The 17,888-nt window shown below is 38.4% G+C and overlaps 1 protein-coding gene across 4 annotated transcripts in view; it reads left to right on the top strand.

The window, feature by feature from the left end:
• Positions 1-16,883, top strand: part of AKAP10 (A-kinase anchoring protein 10) — an 85,633-nt gene extending 68,750 nt beyond the window's left edge. For 3 of the 4 annotated variants that reach the window (XM_072820966.1, XM_072820967.1, XM_072820965.1), the window contains 3 exons: positions 4,958-5,010; positions 5,639-5,734; positions 14,465-16,883. In XM_072820966.1, coding sequence (XP_072677067.1) covers positions 4,958-5,010; positions 5,639-5,734; positions 14,465-14,470 — 155 coding nt within the window. In that variant the 3' untranslated portion in view covers positions 14,471-16,883. The remainder of the gene's footprint in view (positions 1-4,957; positions 5,011-5,638; positions 5,735-14,464) is intronic. The other variant, XM_072820968.1, reaches the window with a different exon arrangement.
• The last annotated feature ends 1,005 nt before the right edge of the window (positions 16,884-17,888 follow it).

Raw genomic sequence — 17,888 nt, 5'->3', positions numbered from 1 at the left:
TTTTTAAGATTTTATTTATTTATTTATAGACAGAGAGAGACAGAGGGAGAAGCAGGCTCCATGCAGGGAGCCCAACGTGGGACTCGATCCCAGGACTCCAGGATCACACCCCCGGCTGCAGCCGGCACCAAACCACTGTGCCACCGGGGCTGCCCCACACGTCTTTAAATCACATATTTTTGTGGGAAGTAAATGACCTAATGTAGGAGTTAGCAAATTTTATTCATTACTCAGAGATGACGCTATCTATTAAGGATACTAAGAAGGTGTACTCAGAGTTTATTTTAATCTAACTTCATCCCTCTTTTATGACCCTGCCTTGGTAAGCCTGTCAGGGTCATTATTCTATAACATGCCCAACCTTCTGGATTTTCCTAGTTGTACTGTTCAGCTTGTTCCTTTCTCACTGTGTTTCTTGTAAACTGGGAGTTGTTACCTAAAGTCTTGATGTGAGTTATACCTTTTGGTTAGAATATATCATAAGTGATCTATGTATGTTGTTTTTAGAAGAATATACATATACATTTCCTGGAAAGATACACAAAGCAGATCATATAGTTTAAGGATGAGAAGAGGGAGATGCCTTTTACTTTTCCTCTACCTTTTGAATTTTCTTACCCTATGTGCTTTATTGCTTAATTACCTGCCTATCTCTTTTCCCATAGCTTTGGATCACCTCTCTGCTGTGACCTAGGAATGTTCCCTGCCTCTACCACTTTGTCTTGAACCACTCTCTGCTTCATGGACTAGACTCTAATTAGAATCTCCTTTATTCTTTTTTTTGAGGTCCCTTCTCTGTTAGGGCCTTTCCACTTGCTGTTCTCTCTGCCATGGCTTTCATGTGCTCCTTCTCATGGCAAGTAGTCTCTCATCAAAAGAGAAAATATTTTTTTAAGATCTTATTTATTTATTTATTTGAGAGAGAGAGACAGCATGCAGGAGCAGTGGGGAAGGGCAAAGGAAGAGGGATACAGGAAGACCCTGCGCTGAGCAAGGAGCCTGACATGGGGCTCAGTCCTAGGACCCTGAGATCATGACCTGAGCTGAAGGAGGACGCTTAACCAACTGAGCCACCCGGGTGCCCCACAACTATTCTCTCTTCAGAGAGGACTTCCTAGCCTACATGATCTCAGCTCATCTGTACCTCTAACATACCATTTTTTTTATTACTGTCTGATATTATCTTACTGATTTATTCACATACTTGTTTATAGTCTGTTTCTCTTCCATGAGTATAATATCACATCTCTGAGAGCAGGGATTTTATCTATCTTATTTGGCACTATATTCCCTGATTCTAAAATTATGCCTGCCACATGATAAGCGTTCATTAAATATTTGTTGATTTAATTAATTTATCTAGAGGAATTTCTGCAGAGATTATATATAGATGGTAAGATTGTGGATATTTATTTAAGAAAAGTATTGTTTTTTAGACTGACACAGACACTAAGATTTTTTATCCAGATTACTTTATTCTTCTGAGGATACTCACAGAACCCTGAAGCCTTCTCAGATCCCAAATAATGGAGATTTCTAGTAACCTCTGTGGATATTACCTCCTTATTCTACAAATGAAGTAGTTGAGGATCCGAGAAATTTTAACTTGTTAGAGGATCACACAGCAGATGAATAACACTCTCAGGACTTTGGCTCAGACACCATTGTGACAATTCAGCTCTACTTTCTCACCTTCCCTGCTGAGGGTAGCTGCAAGAATGTTCATCATTTATTAATCTATAGTTTCAATTTGGGTTTTGAAATACTGATATAGCATAGAGGAAAGAGTTGAGTTTTGAGAAGGGTATATCAGAGGCTTCTGAGAGTATGAGAACTTTGCTTTCAGGGCAAGAAAAGTAACTTTAAAAGTGACATTCAGAGGTGCTTGGGTGGCTCAGTTGTTTAAGCATCTGATTCTTGATTTTGGCTCAGGTCATGATCTCAGGATTGTGAGATCAAGCCCTGAGTTGGGCTCCATGCTCAGTAGGGAGTCTGCTAGAGATTCTCTCTCACTCACCCCCGGTCTTATGCATGTGCACATGTTCTCTCTCTAAAATAAATAAATCTTTAAAAAAAAAAAAAGTTGCATTCAAATCATCTAGGAGAAAGTATAACAAGGAATTGTAAAAGATGTGAGCATGTGGTCCCTGTAGTGACAGTCCCTAGTGCCTAGATGCAGTGGTTGATGAAACTGTACTTACATGGGAAAGCCCTTGCATTTCATATTAAGAAGCCTGGGTTCCTGTCATGTAAGCATCAGGGATTTTTTTTTTTAAGATTATTTATTTATTTGAGACAGAACGTGCAAGTGAGATCATGAGTGAGAGAGAACACAAGAAGGGGAGAGGGGCAGAGAGAGGGATAAGCAGGCTACTGCTGAGCAGAGAGAGCCCACAAGGGGCTTGTTCCCAGGATCCTGGGATGGTGACCTGAGCTGAAGGCAGAATGCTTAACTGACTGAGCCACCCAGGTGCCCTTAGATTTTATTTTTAAGTAATCTCTTTACCTAACATGGGGCTCGAGCTTACAACCCCGAGATTAAGAGTCACACATTCCACTGACTGAGCCAGCCAGGTGCCCCATCATTAGTGATCTAAGCAGAGTACCAACTAGATGCATTTTTCTGGCAGTGATACAGGAATGAATTGGTATCAGAGAAACCAGTCAAGTAGTAGGAATAGCTAATAATGTAGATAGAAGAAGAGGACATGAAGCTAGGTAGTAGTAGCAGAAATTAAAAAGAAGGTCAGGGCAGCCTGGGTGGCCCAGTGGTTTAGTGCTGCCTTCAGCCCAGGACATGATCCTGGAGACCTGGCATCGAGTCCACGTCAGGCTCCCTGTGTGGAGCCTGCTTCTCCCTCTGCTTGTGCTTCTGCCTCTCTCTGTGTGTGTGTCTGTCATGAGTGAATAAATAAAATCCTTTTTTAAAAAAAAAAGGTCAGATTTTTAAGACTTCCAGGGAGGAATTCAAGAGACTGCATTCAAGGAGGAATTTGGTGACAGATTTCATATAAAGAATAAATGAGGGCAGCCCAGTGGCTCAGCAGTTTAGTGCCGCTGTCAGCCCAGGGCCTGATCCTGGAGACCTGGGATCGAGTCCCACGTCGGGCTCCCTGCATAGAGCCTGCTTCTTCCTCTGCCTGTGTCTCCACCTCTCTCTCTCTCTCTGTATCTCTCATGAATAAATAAATAAAATCTTTAAAAAAAAATAAAAATATCTTTACAAAAAAAAAAAAAGAATAAATGAGGAAGGTGGATTGAGTTTTCTAACCTGAGTTCTCTGGGTGAAAGTTTATGATACAAATTTTTAATAAAGGATTAAATTAATTTCTGGGATAGAGGATATAAGAAAAAGAGTAGGTAGGAACAGATGAGCTCAGTTTGGAACACATTAAGTTTGAGACAACTTAGGACAATTTGTAAGTATGAATTTAACACCCAAGACAAGTTTTTGATTATTTGCATTTTGAAGGAAGTTAAAACCACAGGATGGGATGAGGTAACCCAAAGAAAATATTGTTGAAGGAAAAAGAAGTTTGATATTAAAGGGGAGAGAGGACATACAGAAAGGAGTCAAACACGTGGCTATTAAGAAAGAGAGAATGTTGGGATCCCTGGGTGGCACAGCGGTTTGGCGCCTGCCTTTGGCCCAGGGCGCGATCCTGGAGACCCGGGATCGAATCCCACGTCGGGCTCCCGGTGCATGGAGCCTGCTTCTCCCTCTGCCTGTGTCTCTGCCTCTCTCTCTTTCTCTCTCTGTGACTATCATAAATAAATAAAAATTAAAAAAAAAAAAAAGAAAGAGAGAATGTTAAGCAATTAGGAAACTGTCAACAGTGTGACTCTTTGGGTAAGCCTGAAGAAAGAGCAGCACACTGGGCAGTTCAACGGCCATTTGCAACTTTAAGCAGAACGTGTAATGTTGTGGCCCCTATTGACTACTTACAAAATTTAACTAGATCAGTATTCAGACTGAGCTAATATTGAAAATTCTTAAGGGAAAGGATCTAGGTTTTGTCTCTTTCATAAATGCTATTTTTAGTTCTAGTCCAGTCATTGAATTAATCAGGTTCTTGCCTAAGAAGTAATCTACCAACCATTTGATTTAAAGCAGAGTTAGGACAGGAGCCTATTTATGTTAATGGAAGGATAAGCTGTGTATTTCATTCATGGAAAAAGTGGTTAGCCTATGTCTTGATGATTCCTCAGCACCTGAGTACAGAAGTAGATAGGCTTTTGTGTATCTCCTAGGAGGTTGAGGTGTGCCATGGCTTGGATGGAGCTTGGCTATTTTTTTTTTCTTTTTCAGATTTTATTTATTATTCATGAGAGACACAGAGAAAGAGGCAGAGGGAGAAGCAGGCTCCCTCTGGGGAGCCTGATGTGGGATTCGATCCCAGGACCCCAGAATAACACCCTGATCCAAAGGCAGACGCTCAACCATTGAGCTACCTAGGCACCCCTGAACATGGCTATTTAAAACTCTGCTCTTACCCAGCTAATTTATACAAAGCAGAGATTGAGTGTGAAACAGCATAACTCTACTGGAAGCCCTTTTGCATAGGAGCTGGTATGAAAAGTTTGGATATATAGTAAGTGGATTGATATCTCCTGATGTATTACTAGATTCTTATCTAAGACTAAATTCTGGTCATAGTTTTCTTTTGCTCGCTTAATGTTTGCTGAAAATCTAACACTAGACAATAGAGAATAGAAGAAAAGTCTCGAACTCTCAAACAGCCTTTCAAGAGTCTTTTGAACTATGGTGTTTGCAAGTTAAATACTTATTAATGAAGATAATCAGTTTTGATTAATGGTAATATTCCTTAATATTTTAGATTTTTAGATGAGATTATAAAAAAAGAATATCCATTTCTGAAGGTAGCTTTTGAATAAGAGCACTTTTTAAATGTAAAACTGCATGAAATCTACATTCTATTCTGGTTTTGTTTACTAGGATCTATGTTCTCACAAGCTATGAAGAAATGGGTGCAAGGAAATACTGATGAGGTAAATTCTACTTTTAGTGTAAAGAAATTCCTATTTCTTTGGAATAAAGAAATAGGCACCTTGTCTGAATAAGGTTTCAAGTTTTCTGTTTCTTTAGTTCCTATGTTTAAAGGGCATGGCACATTGCTCCCTTATCCAGGATGTAACAAGAAAGGGTGGTCCCTCTTTAACATCTGACAATTGCCTCGTGGGGGCAGTGCGGGATCTTTAGTACAGAGACTCTGGCCACTGAAAAATATGCATGCCTTAAAGTTTCCATCAATCAGCAGCATCATTAGAAACAAAAAGCTCAAATGTTTGCTGCTTCACTGTAAGTTTATAGAAGAGGATTGCTTTTTTACCAGTTAAGTACATTGAGAGATGTGAGTGGAAAAAGAAAAATTTTTGTTTTGCTCATCTAACATGAAAATAGTCATGTAGCTGACCCTAGAAGACAGTGAGTGAACAGCATGTTAGTGTAGCCACAGTGTGGTCCAAGTCCCTTCATATATGGAATGTGCTTCTTATCCAGATAAGTAGAAATGATATGCATATACACTTGTGTTTAGAGCGCTGATAGTGTAAGTCTTGATTTTTTTCTAATGAATTACCATTAGCAACAGTTTGAATTTTTTTTTTTTTTTTTAAGGCCCAAGAAGAGCTAGCTTGGAAGATTGCTAAAATGATAGTCAGTGATGTTATGCAGCAGGCACAATATGATCAACCCTTAGAGAAGTCTACAAAGGTAAGGATGACTTGTGTTCTGATCTAGCTTATATAAAACTGAAAAATTCAATTCCAGATATATAAAAATAAAAAAGACATAAGGGAGACTCTTCTTCTGCCTTTGAAAGTTTAGCTGCTATAAAAACTACCCTTTTATTATGGACCACTAGAAAACTAGAAACTAAGTGAAACTACTATTTGCAGATCCTGGACAATAGTCAGCAAAGGTCTATAATCCTTAAAAGAAGGGTAACATTGATGTGATCCCTAACTCACTGCCCAAAAGCAGTTTCCAAAGTCCAGGGAGGTGAGACCCAAACATAGTTCATAGTGCTGCTGAATTAAGGAGTCATAAATCAAAGTTTGGATAATCCAAGGTGGCTAGAAGTCCTAGAGCAGGGTACCAGAAAAGGAACTTCACAGAAAGAAAGCTCCACAGTTTGTTTCTTTATAAGAGGTCCCTTGAAGTCCTTGGCCAAATAACGATCAATACATGTATTGGGTGAAACTGCATGGGGAGGGAAGAAAACTATCAGAAATTAGTAGGTTGAGCAATTCCTGAAACATGGGTTTAGGACTAGGTGACACCCTGCTGGCCAGTGTGGACTGATCTTGTAACATATAAGACATTGGGTAGTGTCCTCAGAAACCTTATGCTTTACTGCTGAAGCTAAATTAGCCCTAGAGTAAAGCACCTTAACCAAGCTTAAAAGCAACTCTTGAAGGATCAGACTGCTCATTAAATAACAACTGCATGCCAGAACAAAGGCCAACTTCTTAAAAGCAACACAATGAGGTTTAGTACTCAACAGTATAAAAATGACAGTGTCTGCCATCCACTGCATTACTGGGTATACAAGGAAGCAGAAGAACTTGACCCATTATCAGGAGAAAACACACCATCTATAGAAACAACACTCTAAAAAATACTATAATACAAAAGAACTCAAAAATGGGGGAAAGGTAAGAAAGAATCCTGTGGGACAAATAGAAGACAAATAGCAAGATAGTAGGGTTAGATGAAATCATTCTAATCGCTACATTAAATGTAAATGGTCTAAATAGTCTAGTTAAAACAGAGATTGTCTGATTAGATAGATAATGGCAGAACCCACTGGATGCTCTCTGTAAGAAGCCCACTTTAAATATAAAGACTAAGCTAAAAATAAAAGGATGGAAAAGATATACCATACAGATGTTACCAAAAGTAAAACTTCAAAATGAGGAATATTACCAGGCAAAAAAAAAGGACATTTTATATGATAAAAAGTCAGTTCATCAAGAAGACATCATGAATTTTAAGTGTATGTGCATCCGATAGCAGAGCTTGAAAATGCACAAAGCAAAAACTGATAGTACTACAAGGAAAATACATAAATCCATAATGACTGTTGGAGATTTCAACAGCCCTATCTCAGTAATGGATAGAACAACACTATCAACCAACTTGACCTAAAGGACATTGACCTAAGGGAACAGTGTATTCAGCAGCAGCAGAGCGCACGTTCTTTTGGCCTACACATAGAACATTTACCAGATATACCATATTCTGGGCCATAAAACAGGTTTTATAAGGATTGAAATCATACAGCCTGTTTACTCACCACAAAGGAATTAAACAAGAAGTCAGCTAGAGAAGGAAATGTGGAAAATCTCCCAAGTATTTGGAAATTGAACAACAGACTTCTTAGTCTTCCATTGATTAAAGAAGAAATAAAAATGGAAGTTAGAAAATATTTTGGACTGGGATGCCTGGGTGGCTCAGTGGTTGAGTATGTGCCTTCGGCTCAGGGCATGATCCTGGGATCTAGTCCTGCCTCAGGTTCCCCACAGGGAGCCTGCTTTTCCCTCTGCCTATATATCTGCCTCTCTCTGTGTGTCCTCATAAGTAAATAAAATCATTAAAAAAAATTTTTTTGCACTGAACTAAAATGAAAATACAACAGAGTATTTGTGGAATACTGCTAAAGCAGTCCTTAGAAAGAAATTTATAGCATTAAATTGTTTATATTAGTCAAGAAAGAAGTTTTCAGTCATCTTAAACTTTTTCTTAAACCCAAAGAAAGCAGAAAGAAGGAAATAATGAAGATAAAAGAATACTGGGGGCACTTGGAGTGGCTTAGTCAGTTAAGCATCCAACTCTTGATCTCAGCTCAGGTCTTGATCTCGGGATCATGAGTTCGAGCTCTTTGTTGAGCTTTAAAAAAAAAAAGGTGAATATCAATTACATCGATAATAGAGAAAAATCAAAAGCTGGCTCTTTAAAAAGACCAATTAAATTGATAAGCCTCTAGTGAGACTTCCAGAACAGATTAGATAAGAATTACCAATCCCAGGATTAAAAAGAAGGGACATCACTACAGATCCTAAAGTTATTAGAATGATAATAGTGGAATATTATGAACAACTTTATGCTAATAAATTCAACAACATGAATGAGATGGAGAAATTCCTTGAAATGCATAAATTACCAAAGCTTACTCTAGAAGAAATAAGTAACCTAAATAATACTGTATCTATTAAATTGAATTTGAGGAATTAATATCCAAAATATATATGGATAAATAATTTGAATTAAAAAAATGAGCAAAGGACCTGAAAAGACATTTTTCCAAAGACATTCCAAATGGCCAAAAAGTACATGAAAAAGTATTTAATATCATTAATTCTTAGGGAAGTGCAAATTATAACCACAGTTAGATATTACCTCATACCTGTTAAGATAACTGTTATCAAAAAAGATAAGCAATAACAAGTGTTAACAAGGATGTAAGAAAAAAAGAACCCTTGTTCACTGTTAGAATGTAAATTGAAATAGCCACTATGGAAAACAGTATATAGATTCCTCAAAGAATTAAAAATAGAACTACTGTATAGATCCAGCAATCCCACTTCTGGGTATATATTTGAAAGAAATGAAATTATTACCTCAAAAAGATACCTGCACCCCATGTTCATTGCATAATTTATAATAGCCAGGTGCTACATGGAAATAATCCAAATGTCACAGTTAACTGGATCAAGAAAATTTAGCCATAAAAAACATGAAATCTTGCCATTTGTGACAATATGGGTGTACCTTGAGGACATAGGCTAAGTGAAATAAGTCACATTGACAAATACAGTATGATTTCACTTATATGTGGAATTTTAAAAAGTCGAATTCATAGAAACAGTGGGTAAAATAATAGTTGCCAAAGACTGGGGGTTAGGAGAAATGAAGAGGTATTGGTCAGAAGGTACAAATCTCCAGTTACAAGATGGATTAATTCCGGAGATCTCATACGCAGTGTGGTGACTGTAGTTAACAATATTGTATTATATACTTGAAAGTTGCTAATGGAGTAGATTTTAAGTATTCCTACTATTTTGTTAAAATGGTATTTATGTGAGGTGATAGATGTATTAACTAATCTGTAATAATCATTTCACAATATGTATGTATAGCTAATGATCACATTATATACCTTAAACTTATACAGTGTTATGTCAATCATAATAATAAAATTGGGGGATGGGAAAGAGAAAGTCAGTTTCCTTCCCCCAAAGAAAACTCCAGGCCCAGATGGAATTTAAAGAAGAAATAATGCCGATTCTAGACAAAGTTCTAGAAAATTGAAGAGGAGGTAATATTTCCCAGCATATTCTATGAGGCTACAATTACCTTAACACCAGACAAAGACATTACAAGAAAAGAAAAGATGCTAGTGTCTCTCTTGAACATACATGCAAAATCCTTAACAAAAATACAGGAAGGGGTAGATGCTTGGGTGGCTCAGTTGGTTAAGCATCCAACTCTTGGTTTCAGCTCAGGTCCTGAAATCAGGCTCTGCGCTCAGCAGGGAATCTGCTTGAGGTTCTCTTCCCCCCACCCCAACTGATAAAACTCACAGCTAAAATCATACATAATGGGGAAAGACTGCCTGATATTCTAGGAAGAAAGGAAGGATGTTTGCACTGGAAGTCCTAGCTAGTGCTAAAAGGCAAAGAAAAAAAAGACCTATAAATTGTAAAGGAAGGAGTAAAACTGGTTTCCTTGCAGAAGACCTTATCATTTATGTAGACCTTCCCAAAGCTGATTTATCCAGTATGATCCAGTATGTATGCATAATACAGAACATTTCTGTTGTCACAGAAGGGTCTGTTGGATGATAGTATCTTAAGGAATTTACAGAATAGCAATTAGAACTAAGTTTAGCAGTGCTAAAGGATAAAAGGTTAATATACAAAAATGAAGTACATTTCTATACACTAGCAATTAACAGTTGGAAATGGAAATTCATTCATTCATTCATTCATTCATTCATGAGGACACACAAGATAGAAGCAGAGATATAGGCAGAGGGAGGAGCTGGCTCCCTACAGGGAGTCTGATGTGGAACTTCATGCCAGGACCCCAGGATGACGCCCTGAGCTGAAGGCAGATACTCAACCACTGAGCCACCAGGTGCCCGGAAATTAAAATTTTAAAAAGGATCCCATCCGTAGTAATATCCCAAAACCTAAAATTCTAAGAATATATTTAATAATATGTGTAAGATTTGTACAATATAAACTACAAATGACCAGAATTAAAGATTTAAATAAAAACAAATCATATTTGTGAATCTAGAGACTCAATGTTGTTAAGTCTGTATTTCCTCAGGATGATGATGATGATGATGATGATGATGATGATTGAGGTATAACTGACATAGAACATTATGTTAGTTTCAGGTATACAGCATAGGGATTTGATATTTGTATACATTGCAAAATGATCACCACAAATTTTCTTTCTTGTGATAAGAACTTTTAAGATCTGCTCTCTTAGCAACTTGCAAAAATGTTATACAGTATTGACTGTACTCTCCATGCTGTACAAGATTATCAAAGATTACTGATAGATTCAGTACAGTCACAATAAAAATTCCAGCAGCGTTTTTTGTAGAAAGTGACAAGATGATTATAAAAGTTATTGGAAGATTTGAAGTAACTTGAATAATAAAAAACATGTGGGGAGAAATTGGAAGACTAACCGTACGTGGATACATTTACTATAAAGCTGCATGATCAAGGCAGAGTGATCTTAGCATAAGGGTAGACACACAGAGTATAGAACTAAGCCCAAATATATGAAGTCAATTGATTTTTGACGTATATGCCCAGGTAATTCAGTGGTAAAAAGATAGTTTTTTTTAGTTTATGGTACTAGGACAACTACATATATATACAGGAGAAAAATAAATCTTCTTCCTTGATAGTACATACAGAATCAGTTCAAAGTGGATCATTGATCTGAATGTCAGAGCTAAAACTAAAACTCATAGAAAATCTTTGTGATTTGGGGTTAGGTGAAGATTTCCTAGCTCATACAAAGTATGAACCATAAAGGAGAAAAATGAATAAATTAATCTATATCAAAAGTAGAAACTTGTACTTGTTAAAAGACGCTGTAGAGAAAATGAAAAGGCAAGTTACAGACTGGGAGATGGTATTTGCAAACAACTTTCTGAGAAGAGTTGTATCCAGAATAAAGAACTCTTAAGCTCAATAAGAAGACCGACAATCTGATGTTTTTTAAATGGGCAAAAGATACAGACATTCCACCAAAGAAGATAAACGGCAGATATTCACATGCAGACATGCTCAACATCTTTTGTCATGAGGGAAGTGCTGACTGCAGTCGCAATGACACACAGCTACTTAAGGGGATGGCTAAACTTACACTGACTGACCTGGCAATTCAAGAATGTAGAGCATTGTGGACATATTACTGGTGGAAATGCAAAATGCTGCAGCCACTTTGAAAAGCAATTTGGCAGTTTCTTAAAAAGTGAGACACATGCTAGCCAAGTATTTCATTAGGGAACTCCGATGTCAGATTGTTTTTTGAGTTTCCTTCTTGGACTGATCATATTTCCTGGAGAAAACACTAGCAGTGTCTGGCCTGGAGGATGAAGGCCAGATTACCAATGTTTGAGGAGCCAAGTGGGGAAAAGCTAGGGAAGTCTCAGTATTCCTTATATATACCTCTCCTCAGTCTCCCTCCTGTCAGTACAGCGTCCTTGTCCTTGGCCGGGCCTGGTGTATCTCAGCCCTGAGACCCTTTGTTTTATTCTGCTCACAGAAGAAGGCTCAGATTTTCCTACTAAGATTGGTTTTGGAGCAGGGGCTGGCTGATCAGAATTGCAGAACAGTAACTGTAGACTATTAACTTCTAAAACAGGCTTTTAAAGAAATCCTTGTGTGGGCACCCATCCCCCATCCCATTTACCAGTTCCCGGGCTTTGAGGGAACCTGCACTGTAAAATCAAGTTGCTTCTCCCTTTTCTCCACTTTCATTTCAGTCATTTATCTCTCATCCACTTGCTTCCAGCTTCTGAAATTTTGTTGCTATTTCTTTATTCTTTCTTTTCTTTTCTCTTCTTTTTTCTTTTGTCTTCCTCTCTCTCTCTCTCTCTCTCTCTCTCTCTCTCTCTTTCTCTCTCTCCCTCCCTCCTATATTAGGAAGGTGTGAATTGAGTAAGTGTGATCAATTCCCCATCTTTGGAGGTCAGCAGCTGCGATAGGAAATCCTGACTTCCACAAGCTAATACTTTTTCTCTATAGCTTCACCAGCTGATTCTAGCTGTGTGTGTGAGAGACATACAAGTAACCTTCAGAAAGTTGAAGGCCGCCACGTAGTTTGCACCCTACCCCAGTCCTCTGTTCAAGCCAGAGATTTCGCAGTTTCTTTAGCAGTTTGACTTTTCTAACTTGAACTGATTCCCATAGACTTAATGCAATAGGATGTTCCTTATAAAATAGACATTAAACTATTCCTCTATTATTTACATTAGCAAAAACTAGGAATTAGAATTAAATATGTTCAGATGACATCCCACATGACCTACAGTAGTTTGGAGGGCTTGCATTTAGAGTTAGGCTCAGTATCACCTGTTTCTTGCCAACTATTTACTCCAAGAACTGTCATTACCAGAGCTTGGTTTAATTTTCAACTTTGTACAGAGCTAATTCACACCAAAGCTCTGTTCACTTTTGCAGATTCTGTCTTCTTTTCTTTGTAAGGGTGATAATTTTTATCTATATTTATCTTCAGTGGCTCAGGCAAACCTAAAATAGCAAAGAGCAAGATAAAGGTGTGTGAAGTTGTGATTCCCCATTATCGCTGATGGTCAAGTGTTTAACAATATGAAAATATTCTTCTAGACACCATTTTAGAAAGCAGGTATTTAAAATTAAGGCTTTTCATTTGAGTTATATGTTCAGATTTTATTACCATGTGCTTTTTATTTTTAGGATATATAGATTTTGCTATATTTTATTTTTTAAGCTTGCTAGTCCTTTTCTTTGGCTGGCTAAGATATCTGTCCTTTAGGGATCAGCAGTATATTAGTATAAAAAAAGTGCTATGCTAAACAGAACTTGTTCATTCCACTTTCAGTGAACATATGTGACCTTTTGCAAGTTACTTTTCTAAGCTTGCTTGCTTGCTTTCTTTCTTTCTTTCTTTCTATCTATCTATCTATCTATCTATCTATCTATCTATTATTTGAGAGAGAGAAAGAGAGATCACAAGAAGTGGGTAGAGGTACAGGAAGAACCAGACTCCCTGCTGAGCAGGGGGCCTGACAAGGGACTCCATTCCAGAACCTTGAGATCATGACCTGAGCTGAAGGCAGCTGCCCCACCAACTGAGCCACCCAGGCGCCCTCCAAACCCTATTTCCTCATCAGTAGATCAGAGAAATTGGACAAGACAGTCTCATAAGATCCCCTCCTGATTCTCATTCCATGACTATATGAATGTGAGACATCCTACTTACATGAAAGCATACCCAGCCTCTCTAGCCCATGTTGAAGCCCCTCTGCTTTGAATATCGTACTTTATGCTTATCTGTAGAATGTACTTGGGCATTTAACATAAACTACCTCACAGCATTTCTAAATTGTTTCATGTGTATATGTCCCACGGACCCTGTCTCCTGGGATGTTTGTTTCTTCCTCAGTGCTGTGGGTAAAGGGGTCTCAGCCTCTGGAACCTTGTATCAGGTGGTGAGAAGAGCAGAGTTTTGGTGGGAGCGGGGAGGGTGTTTCTAAAGGTGTTGGGTTATTTTGTATTACAGCCCTCCTGATTTAATGAATCCCCTATGGATTGTCATTTAAGTTGCTTTAGGGTTTTCCCTGTTATAAACAATACTTTAAATAATGTCTGTGTATATAAATCTTTGCCCTCTCTTATGAGTATGCTCTGTGGTTAATTCCTGTCAAAGAGTAGATATTTCATTCTAATATCTGTTGTCAAAAGGGAAGATAAAAGCAGATCTAAGTGCTGGTACTTGTTTTTTGTTTTTTTTTTTTTTTATTTATGATAGTCACAGAGAGAGAGAGAGAGAGAGAGAGAGAGAGAGAGAGAGAGGCAGAGACATAGGCAGAGGGAGAAGCAGGCTCCATGCACCGGGAGCCCGATGTGGGATTCGATCCCGGGTCTCCAGGCGCCAAACTGCTGCGCCACCCAGGGATCCCTGGTACTTGTTATATAACCTTAGGGTAAGTTGCTTGACCTTTTTAAGCTTCCTTTCATTCATATGTAAATGAAGATAAATTACAGTATTTTACCTCAAGTTTGTAGTCAGATAGATCCTGGCTGTCATAAGTGCTGGTATGTAGTAAACACTCACTAAATGTTGGTTCTGTTCTTAATCTGTAATGATAATATGTCACTGGTTATAAAAATGTGCCTTACGTTTTTCTTTTTCTTTTTTTAGCTATGACTCAAGACCTGTGATAAAGGAAATCTGCTTTTGAAAAATAAGAGAACTTTTTTCCTTTGGTTGGATTCTTCAACACAGCCAATGAAAACAAAGCACTGTATTTCTTTTCACTGAGATATCACTGTTGTTCCCAAGAAAGAATGGCAGACAATCCTAGACTTCCATCATAAGCAGAGTGACATGTAGACATATTTGCTGCACATGATGTTCACACAGTGAAAGTCATAAAGAGACAAAGTGGTATTGTTTACATTACTAGAAAATTAATAGCTTTCCAATGGCAATAACCCATTTATGAAAGAGTTTTAGTCCACTGGAATAGACAGGGACCACATACTGTGGGAGGCAGATAAGCATAGAGCTGATATTTGATGCACATCCTGTAATGGTAAACCCATCCCTAAAAGTATCCTAAAGCAGGTACCAGACGTGCTTTTCTTTGGCCTCCTAAACAAACAGGTGAGTCAGCCCCTCCAAGAGCCAGGCAGCTCAGAGTGGCAGTGTGGTGCTAGCAGATTGTTTTCCTTCAGTGGACCAGGGCAAGGGCTCCCTGGCCATCTTCCTTCACAGAGGCATTAATTTGGAAGGAAGCTAGCTGACAGGTCGAGTCTCGGTGACATTGTCCTTCCCTTTGGTGACAGTATGCAATTTTCACATTTTAATGGCTCCTGAGATGCAGTATACTGAAAACCAGTCTCTCCTTCACTAGCAAAGATGAGTCCCCTTGACTCTGAGCATTAAAACTTGCTCTTCTGGAATACTGTGCTCCAAGTTACTTAACTTTCCCCCCAGACTACATGTGGAAAAGAAGGAATAGTAACAATCACTCCAGGTTCCCCCCAGTGATAGCTTGGACAAAATGTTCATTCTCCGATTGTATGCTTTTGTTTTTTTTTTTTCCTTTCTCTTTTCCTTTTTTTTTTTTTTTCTTTGAAGATTGGCAAGCAAGGGTTGGGGATAGGGAAAGCACTCAACCTTGACTGCCTCCCCCTTCTTTGATGTGAGCTGGGAAGTAAGTGTGCAGCTAGCGACCTTTTTTCCTTCTGTCTCTAGGAGCGCAGGAGACCCCCTCACTGCACTTGCGCTCAGTCAGCTCCTGGGGCGGGGCCTTGCTGCCATCAGCACTGCTGCCCCACTGACGAGCACACTCCACTGGCCGGGCAGTGCCAATGCTTCTTCACTGCACATGACTGAAGGGGAAGAACATTCTCTTAGGTGTTACTGCTTTTGCTCAGACTTTGCAAAAAAAAAAAAAAAAAATTATATATATATATATATATAAAATATATAATTATTAATCACCTCTGTCCTTGAGAAAGCCTTGAATGAATAGAGAATTTATTCCATTGCAATATTTGATTGTATAGAGGCACACTGTTTCATCAACAGAAGAAGCAAAAGGCTGTGTATAAGTTTTTGGTACTATGTACCACCTCTGTTATTCTTCTAAAGCGAAGTATTCATGTACTTAAACCATATTCTATTTAATTGTGTTTGATTTAAAAAATATATATATATGAATTATATTTAAAATTGTGTCAACTTCCTGCTTTCAGGGCATTTATGGCTCTTCTACTGAAATGTGTTGATTCTTCCAAATATTTCCATTTGCTTTACAAAACCCAGACATGAACCGCTCCTGGACTTAGCCTTGTGTTTGGAGTGTACGCCATAGACTTGAGGTTTTATTAGGTGTAATTGCTGTGATTAACTCATTTTGTTCTTTAAAAAAAGTATTTCCATCCTTTCACTTTGCTTCAACCTTTAAGTAACAGAAAAGCAATATAAAGGTCATAGAATAAAATGTGGTTTTGGGTGACTTGCTGCCTCTGCATGTTTTGGAATAACCATTTCTGTAAGATTCTAGGCTATTTAAGCTAGTACTTTCAGTTACGATAATATATAGTAATTTCTTGGTATACATTTTGTGCTTCTGAGCTAAAGATGTCAGTACTTGTAACATTATTACAAAGAAAAGAATAGCAAATTGGAGACTTGGTTACTTTTCTCTGCCCTACCTGCTGTGGGACACAGTGGCCAACTGTGGCCTGAAATTATTAGTCAGATTAATATTTGGTCGGAAGTAGATCCTTGTACTGATGTTAAAATTGGAATTGGATTCAGTCTGGCACCACTGTGTTTCAGGTTCTATGCAGTGTGCCCACAAAATACAGTGCCTCAGCAGGATTTTCATAGGCTCAAGGAATCAGTTGAACATCCATCTTTATCATGTTTATCAACGCAAATTGTTAGAAAAGATGTTAGTGAAAAAGCGCTACCTTTTGTAGTGAAAAAGCAGTATCTTTTGTAACTTGCCATGTCTTTATCACTCCTGTAAGATTTGATGAAAGTAAAAAGTAAATGTCAACCAAGTCCAGTGAAGAGCAATAAAACAGGGAGCAACTTATTGTAACTTTTTCGACTTGGGTTTCAGTATTTGGTAGAGCTTTATGAAATGTAAGTAATGCACATTTCTGGAGCTGTGTTGAATTCAGTAGGAGTTTGGAGGAGAAGGTCACTCTGAATTGTAGAAAATTACAGACAACTCTGTTGTTTTAAGTTCCAGTAGCTAAGCACCTGGTGAAGGAGCTCTTCTGCCTCTCTTTCTATTGACACTGTTTGGGGGTACACTGACCCTGCCCTCATTCCTGCAGGAACCATGTCTGTAAACTAATGACATCATTCCCCTTACACCTCCCCACATACCAGTTGATTAGACCAGGGTTGAACTTCTGATCCAAACAGGCTCAAGACAATTCTTAAGAATTTAAGAATTCTCCCTAAGAAGGAGAGATACCTTCTGGGATTGCAGTTTGCGTGGGGCCCTTAGAAAGTCAGGACCTGTGAGCCACCCTACACATGCTGAGAGGTTCAGAAGTAGGAAAACCTGAGTGAGTGCAAGTGAGTCAGATCAGCCACTTGAGTAGCCTCGAGGACTTAACTGGTTTTTGGATCTGGTTCTCCATCCTTGCTGTGGACTCTGTTCACCCCTCAGGTAGCCTTAAAATGCATTTGGGGTTTTCAAAAATCAGTCTGAAGAGAGTTTTTATTAAAACATGGGACCAAAAGGACCTTGACTAAAGTACTACCAGACTGTTCTAATTACAAATCATCATGCATCCTCAGCATGTTTGCAAAATGCCCCTAAATTCTAGGGAATTTTTCTTTAGTAAACCTTCTTTGGTTATTTTGTGAATTCTCTCAAAACAGAATCCTCAACTAATGGAGCTAAAAGACATTGCCTCATTTTTATAGGGAGGAGTTACTCTGGCCCAGGAAAAGGGTGTGGGATAATCACCATTAGAACTCAGGCCTTCAAAAAAAAAAAAGGAACTCAGGCCTTCTGGACCAGAGCCTTGTCATGCTTCCCAGCATCCTTCCAAAGGATAAACACCATCCCCGCTTTTAGCAACTATAA

This window comes from Canis lupus, chromosome 3 (assembly GCF_048164855.1).
Source record: "Canis lupus baileyi chromosome 3, mCanLup2.hap1, whole genome shotgun sequence".
NCBI lineage: Eukaryota > Metazoa > Chordata > Mammalia > Carnivora > Canidae > Canis > Canis lupus.
The sequence above is the reverse complement of the archived record's forward strand: the minus strand, read 5'-3'. Positions and strand labels throughout refer to the sequence as shown.